Source organism: Priapulus caudatus, unplaced genomic scaffold (genome assembly GCF_000485595.1).
Source record: "Priapulus caudatus unplaced genomic scaffold, Priapulus_caudatus-5.0.1 Scaffold335, whole genome shotgun sequence".
Lineage (NCBI taxonomy): Eukaryota > Metazoa > Priapulida > Priapulimorpha > Priapulimorphida > Priapulidae > Priapulus > Priapulus caudatus.
This window is the reverse complement of record NW_014577396.1, coordinates 177,416-185,575: the sequence shown is the minus strand read 5'-3', so window position 1 is coordinate 185,575 and position 8,160 is coordinate 177,416. Positions and strand designations below refer to the sequence as shown.

The 8,160-nt window shown below is 46.2% G+C and overlaps 1 protein-coding gene across 1 annotated transcript in view; it reads right to left on the bottom strand.

The window, feature by feature from the left end:
• Nucleotides 1–8,160, bottom strand: part of LOC106809189 (gamma-aminobutyric acid type B receptor subunit 2-like) — a 45,548-nt gene that overhangs the window by 7,023 nt on the left and 30,365 nt on the right. The window contains 3 exon segments of the mRNA XM_014812183.1: nucleotides 156–278; nucleotides 1,275–1,379; nucleotides 7,905–8,037. Coding sequence (XP_014667669.1) covers nucleotides 156–278; nucleotides 1,275–1,379; nucleotides 7,905–8,037 — 361 coding nt within the window.

Genomic DNA, 8,160 nt, shown 5'->3' with positions numbered 1-8,160 from the left:
GAGCAGGAGGGAGGGCGGAATAGGAAGAGTGACAGAACAGAGATTGTAGAAAGAAGGGGCAGAGAAGGTAAAAAAGAAATGAAAGATGACAAAGAGAAGAGAAGAGAGGGGAGAAGAAGAGCGAGAGAGAGAGATGCGGGCACATGTCGACTTACGTATGTTGTTTGGTTGACGACGGTGATAACTGGCTTGTCGACAAATTGCCATGCCATCAGTATGGCGACATCCAGCATTACTAGCACCGCCACCAGCGCCATCAGCTGGTAGTCTTTTATCACCTGCAATGAAGTACTGATCAGATAAGGTATTTCGGTACGTGTGAAAGGGTTTCCGATGTAATTTATAATCGTGGTTACATGTAGCATGTGTGTGTGTGTGCACATGTGGTTGCATGTGTGGACACGTCAAAGTACTCAGTTGAATCCTGTCGTTTATCCTCGTGGATGGAACCACAGATAAAATCTAGTTAATTGTTTAATGAATTGGGCGAATGCACCGTTATTCATTCACCACTGCAAGGAGTAAATCATTCTCAATAGCAACAATTAATTATTCATGTCTGTACCGTATTTGTTAATTCGCTTCAATTGAAACGCGAGGCATATGCGATGACATTTGGAGCCAAATGCAAAGTGCGTGTCACGTGGTAATTGTCGACAAGTGAACTTTCCGCTTGAAACCGAAAGGGTGCTCAACTCACAGTGAGTGGGATAATGAACAATGATAGAAGGATGCGCGCTTGCAAACATATTAGTGATTTCTCGTGACAGCACACGAACAACGCGCTCATGTACACGCGTAGGACTCCACAGATTGCACGCACACGCGAAACGCGCGACAGCAACAAGACAGACGCCACGCACACGCCGGCGCACACGCACACGCACGCAGCACGCACAACACAGACATACACACACACACGCACACACACACACACACACACACACACAGCATACCACGCCGACACAGAAGCACAATACACACGACAGACCACCACTCTCTCTCAACACACACATCACACACACTCACACACCCCACACCACCGATAACACGCGCGCGGAGGCGGCAACACACAGCAAGTGGCAGGCACACGCTATTATCTGTTCCGCACGTCAATGTTTGGGGTAATGTAAAAAGTAAGACGATTTCAAGGCCGCGTCATCCGCATGCGCCATTATATTAGCTATGTTCTCACGCTCCCGCGGGAGTGCATCCTGCCGTGCTAATTGCCTTCCTAGCCGTGATGCTGCGATACTGTGATGCCATGCACTCACCCATGCGCTGCATCTTCTTGTTTGGAGTCTTGTGAACGCGCATGTCTTACTGAACATGGCGCCGAAGGCGAGCGAGAAGCCCAGCGACAGACACCACGTGTTCAACTAGAAGTAAAAAAAACACTCCATAAATGTGAGACCACGAGAGACGACACATTAGCGCGCTGACGTCACCATCCCCGAGTGACAGCACATTCGCCTCCTGACGTCACCGTTCAAATAACTGATGACAATAGGCACTGACGTCCGTCAATCACTGAGAAATTAGAGCTGACGTCACCGTTCTAACTTAATGACAATACAGCAGGCACTGACGTCACCGTCAACTGGTAGACACATGAGCGCTTGCGTCATTGGTCGGCAGTCTATGTAGAACATTAGTGCTGGCGTAACTTTACTGTCCAATGGGAATGAATACATTCGTTGTTTCTAGTCGTGCAAGTTCTTAAATGTCAGTTGCATGTTTCACGTGATGTTTCTCCTTGGTACGAGATACGACCAGAAATTCGCTTGCTGAACTGCTCTCACTGAGTGACCATCTAAAACCCCCCCCCCGACGGTGTCAAAGCATCGGCAAATGACAGCCACGACCAACGGCGTGACAGCACCATTATAAACACGCCAATCAGTCCAGCAAAAGAAATGACAATCAGGATGACAGTTAGCTTCTAAACGAGTAACAATCGTTCGCCTTGTTGACGTCGAACCATTGTCCCACGAAGAGTTCGTACTGACGCCACGGTCTATCGAAGATTGCGTGTGAATTATGTGAAATCACAAAGTAAGAACATGGGTGATGCTAAACATAACCGATCGCACAATCGCTGCTGTTATTCCCATTTGAGCTTGCGTAACTGGACAAAAAACACTGATGAATGGTGGTTATCAAAGCGACGTTGTCGAGTGAAATCAATAAGAAGAGAATGACTTTTGTTCAATGCGAATTCAGCGCAATTAGAAAGGCCTGTTGTCAAACACACAATGTAGGCAAGTTCGTGAGCGGGGGATGCAGATGATGCATAGTTTTCGAAACAGCAATTAACGCTCGGCGTCTCACGCCAAACAGAATAATCATTTATTTATTCTTTTGATAGAACGCGATTGACGGTATTGTAAAATTTACTCCGTATAAACTCACGCACAGCGCGTTACGCAAGACGCAATACATACATACGACAATACCGCGCGCACTCTCACAAGCGCAGTACCGTTTATATATAAAGTTCATCGATTCACGTTCATTAAAAACTTGACAAACGAAACAAAATAATGTTTTCAGGGAAAATCGTAGAGTAAATCTAGACGCGACGCGACTCATCACAGAGAACGAAATTCCTTTTAATAAACTTACTTCAGAAATAACTTAATAAAATAATGAACTGTAATGAAGTAATCAGTGGGTCTCCTATTTGTCTCACATTTTTTGTGTCATCGGATTCCGACACTGTTCTACTTATGGTTAGTTTATTTATATAGAGAACTTATGCAGTGTGTGTTGTACCTGGCAAGAACGTGTACGCTTTTTGGAGTGTCCAGCCGGAGTCGCGACGCTGAAGATGATCGATACGTAGGACAGTAGGCTCGCAAGTAGTATTAGGTTCGTTCAAGTTGGGACTCGACATCTTGAAATGTACCTGCCGAACACGGGTTATGGCGATAGCGTGGTCGTGTATAGTGCGGTGAGCCGTATACACGCCACGAAAACACCGCACACAACAGCAGGCGCAGCGCACAATCACACCCAGCACAACACACACAAATGCACGACCACACCCACAACCAACAACACACACCACACAACACACAACACACACACACACACCGCACAACATAGACGTACGTCGAAATGTTGCAGTGTGGCGTGCCGCGCGCATGTGTGTGTGTATGTGTGTGACGGTATGCGCGTATGTGTGTGCAGGTGCGAGTGCGTGAGCGTGTGAAAATGCATGTTCGTATTCGTGGTGTGTGTGCACATGCGTGCTGCGTCTATACGCGCATTCGCGCTCGTGTGTGGGTGGATGCGTGCATGCGTACGTATACGTGCAAGGTGCATGATAAGATTTTTTTACTGCGTACGTGCGGAATCGCCGCGGTCCATAAATACCTAGAATTTATATTAACCCAGCAAAAAACCTTCCTCGTGTCCACGGATCAACGAAAATTGAAAGATTGTATCGAACGAATAAAGAAGGTTAGACTGGAATGTGCTCTGATCCTTTACAATATATCCCGACGACACACTCTACCCTGAATCCATGCTCTATATTACACAGCCCCAACATGCACATAATATTACCCTGCTGATTACCGCGTCCTGATACACAGCTATCACCACGCACAATAGTACCTTGCAATACACATAACCTAGTAATCCTATCCTGGAATAACATGGCACGTATTACTACTATATATCGTATATAATATAATATTATAATATATATATTATATATTATATACACGAATTTAATCTATCTTACCGTATTATTATCTATTTCACGCGTGTGTTACTATGATAGTCTATTGCTGTCATCGTACGTTGCATGTACTGTGGTACAGTATTAACACGACCCTAGGCTAGCGCCCTCATGCGTTTGTCATAAACAGCGCGCGCATGCGCGCTTCAGTGCTTGTGCGGGCCCCCACCAAGTGCGAACTACTCGTGATTTCCCTACCGCGATGACATCACCGCGATTAGGCTCAATCTGCGAGCAGTTTACCCAGCCATCGACGACACGACAATTTCTCGCTAAGACCTTCGTCACGGGTGCTATCCATAATTGCCGCTGCCTTGCACTGCCGTGCCCCGCATCCCGTCACCAGGCGAGCTGCGTGCGATTAGAGGCGCACTGTACGGCCGTGTTGAGCTGCGATGCGCTGTTTGTTGTTGTTGCTGTGCTTGCCTGCTGCTGTCGATGCTGATGTTTTAGTTGTTGTTATTTGTTGTTGTATGTTGAGTGATATGTTATTGTTGGTTTCTTTATTTTTTATTATTATTGTTGTTGTTGTTGTTGTCTGGCAGCAGCACCGCGCGCTGTTGTTTAGTTGTTGTTGTTGATTGTTTTGTTCGTTGTTGGTTGCTGCTGCTGTGTAGTAGTAGTTGTTGACTTTGTTGTATGGCTATGGTGGTGGGGCTGATGCTGTTGCTGATGTTGTTGCGCGCGTGCGTATGGTGCCGTTGGTTGCCTTAGTATAGACTTGTATTGCGTGAAATAAGTGTGTGTTGCGCGAAGTGTGGCTCTGGCGCCGGTAGCGCGCATCAGACGGAGCATAGCCTTTGATTTCTGCGTACTACTTTAAATTTTGAGTCAGGACAGGGACGCCTTAGACGATGCGACTCCGCGAAGGCGCACATCACGATGGACAGGCTGAGTCGCACGACCAACGGGCAGGATCACCTCTCTCACCGGAAGGTCATGGAGGTCGCCACTAAACACAAACGCCCATAACATTATCAATTAGTGCCTGACAAAACTCTCTTAGATTGGAATTTCGTGCTACTGTATGGTAAAATAAACGAAATCAACAAGATACGCCACGCACAGTGCGACACATGAGGCAATATACACTGTGCACGTACATATAAAAATAAATACCCGCACACGTACCGGCCACGACGCCACACAACGTAACCGTGATGCACGCGACCACATAACATACACACACACACACACACACCTCACACACTGCACAGATATTCATAGAGGACACACACACACACACACACACACACACACACACACACACACACACACACACACATACACAGCATTGACAGTTAGTTATGATAGACATACGATTTGACCTGCGCGCCATCGCCCCCGTCAAAACGATATTGTAGCCCGCACGCCCTTCTCATGGTGAATATAGAGAGTAGGAATTAGGTTAGGTTTCTTACCGAGCGATTTTGCAATTAGTGTGTTACACCGCCGCGTAAGAAAAGCGGGCGCGGGTAAACGAGCACATGATACGCACGCGCCTTTGATGTATTCCCGCGGCTTTTCGTCTGCGGAATTAAATGCGGGGCCGCGCGTCGCGTACGTAGAGCTATGAGCGATACGCAGATCGTGCAAAGTTGATGACCGACCACGTCGCTCGCCGACAAGATCAAATGCAGCGACTGGCATGAGGAAACTTTTCTTGTAACCTGGGAGTCGATGCGCATGAACGCACGGTGAGAACAGATCAAGGAGATGGAAGCGAAGAGGAAGAAGAGGAGGAAGCAGTGAAGGAGGAAAAGAAGGATGAGGATAGAATGAAGGAGGAGTAGAAGAAGCGGAGGAAGGGGGCGAATAATAAGACGAGAATGGTGATGAGGAGGAGGACGAAGAGAGGGATGAGAGTGAGGATGATGATGATAATGATGATGATGATGAGCTGGAGCAGAGAGAGCAGGATGAGGATAAGGAGGTGGCAAAGGCGGGGAGGAATGAAAATAGAACTGGCGTAACAGCTTGTGTCGTCGATATTGTCGTGTGCAACATAGTGGTGGTTTGCGGTGTACGACACCACAGGCACTTGAAGCGTTTCAATAAAATATAATGCTAAATAAATACGAAATCTAATACTAGTACTACGAAATTCTTAATGTTTCTATACTCTCTTTCACCTATTATTGCCGACAGTTTCCTGTAAATTCCTTGTAAATGCTCTATGCACACACACTACCCGGCCGCTATATATTTAACTGTCACTGTGCACCGTCGGCAATGGCGGCCGATTAGTGTGTGTGCATAGAGCATTTACACGGAATTTACAGGAAACTGTCGGCAATAATAGGTGAAAGAGAGTAGAGAAACATTAAGAATTTTGTAGTACTAGTATTAGATTTCCTATTTATTTAGCATTATATTTTATTGAAACGCTTCAAGTGCCTGTGTACGACACGGTACGCGTTATATGGTCGCCGTGACTGGCTAGCACATTCTCATAGACGGTTAGCGCTATACACTTATCCAACCTTACCACTATCCCTAACCTTAACCATAACCTCTGTGTGTCCGCCGGTCAGCCATCATTTCGTCAGCCTATTTGTATACGTTCTATATTTTACTGATGGTCTCATTCTATCTCGCTTTCCCTCTCTTGTTGGTTGGCTCTCTCTCTCTTTCTCTCTCTCTCTCTCTCTCTCTCTCTCTCTCTCTCTCTCTCTCTGGTCTGTTCTGGTAATCGTTCTCTTTCTCGTTCTACTCCTCCAACTGGCTCTCTCCCTCATGGATAATGCTCACACAGCAACACGAGCTACCTATCTAAAGCCAGTAACCACGCCCAACCTTTGTCAACATTATGCCTAATTAAAACGCGGTCGTCGATATTGCGATGCGCAAGGATCAATAAACAACAATACATGTCAAGCACACATGCGCAAAGCGTCACTAAGTGCACACACACTATAACTGATGACACATAAGCGCACTGACGTCACCGTCAATCACTGATGACACATAAGAGCACTGACGTCACCGTCAATAACTGATGACACATAAGGGCACTGACGTCACCGTCCAAAACTGGTGACACATGAGCGCTCTGACGTCATTGTCGGCGTCTGTAGACACATTAGTGCTGGCGTAATTTACTGTCCATGAGGAATGATACATTCGTGTTCTAGCGTCAGTTCTTAAATGTCAGTGCATGTTTACGCTGATGTTTCTCTTGACGAGATACGACAGATTCACATTGCTGCAACTGGCTCACTGACGTCACCATCTACACGTGTCAAAGCATCGGCAATGACAGCACGACCAACGCGTGACAGCACATTATAAACGCCGATGTCACAGCCGAAGAATGACAATCAGGATGACATCGCATTCTACGAGTAACAATACGTTCGCTTGTTGACGTCGCAACCCACTTGTCACGAAGGAATTCGTACTGACGCCACGGTCTAATCGAGATTGCGGTGAATTAGTGAAATCACAAAGTAGAACATGGCGGTGATGATAAACATACACACGCTCGCACAATCGCGCTGTTATTCCCCTTGAGCTGCGATAACTGGACAAAAGACACTATGAATGGCTGGTTATTCAAAGCGACGTTGTCGTGAACATCAATAGAGAGAATGACTTTTAGTTCATGCGAAATTCTAGCGCATTAGAAGGCCTGTGTCACACACAATGTAGCAAGTTTCGTGGGGGGAGATGCAGATGATGTAGTTTTCGAAACAGCAATTAACCGCTCGCGTCTCACGCAAACAAATAATCATTTTTTATTCTTTTGATAGAACGGATTGCACGGTATTGTAAAATTTACCTCACGTATAAACTCACGCACAAACGCGCTTACGCAAACAGCAAATACACATACATACGCACACACACGCGCGCACTCTCACACGCGCACGTCACACGTATATATAAAGTCAATCGATTCCACGTCATTAAAACATTACAAAACGAAAACAAAAATAATGGGGAAAATCGTCAGAGTAAATCTAGACGCAACGCGCTCATCACAGAGAACGACAATCCATTTTAATAAACTTACTTCAGAAATAAACTTAATAAAACTAATGAACTTAATGAAGTAATTCAGTGGTCTCCTTTTGTCTCTTTTTGTGTCATCGGATCTCGACACTGTTCTACTTATTTAGTTTATTTATATAGAGACTATGCATGTGTGTTGTACCTGGCAAAGAACGCTGTACGCCTTTTGGCTGGCCAGCCCGGAGTCGAGACCGCTGAAGATGATCGATACGTAGGACAGTAGAGCTCCCAGTAGTATTAGGTTGTTCAAGTTGGGACTCGACATCTTGATGTACCTGCGAACACGGATACGCGATAGGTGGTCGTATAGCGGTGACCGTTACACGCACGAAAACACACGCACACACGCGCGCGCGCACACACACACACACACACACACACACACACACACACACACA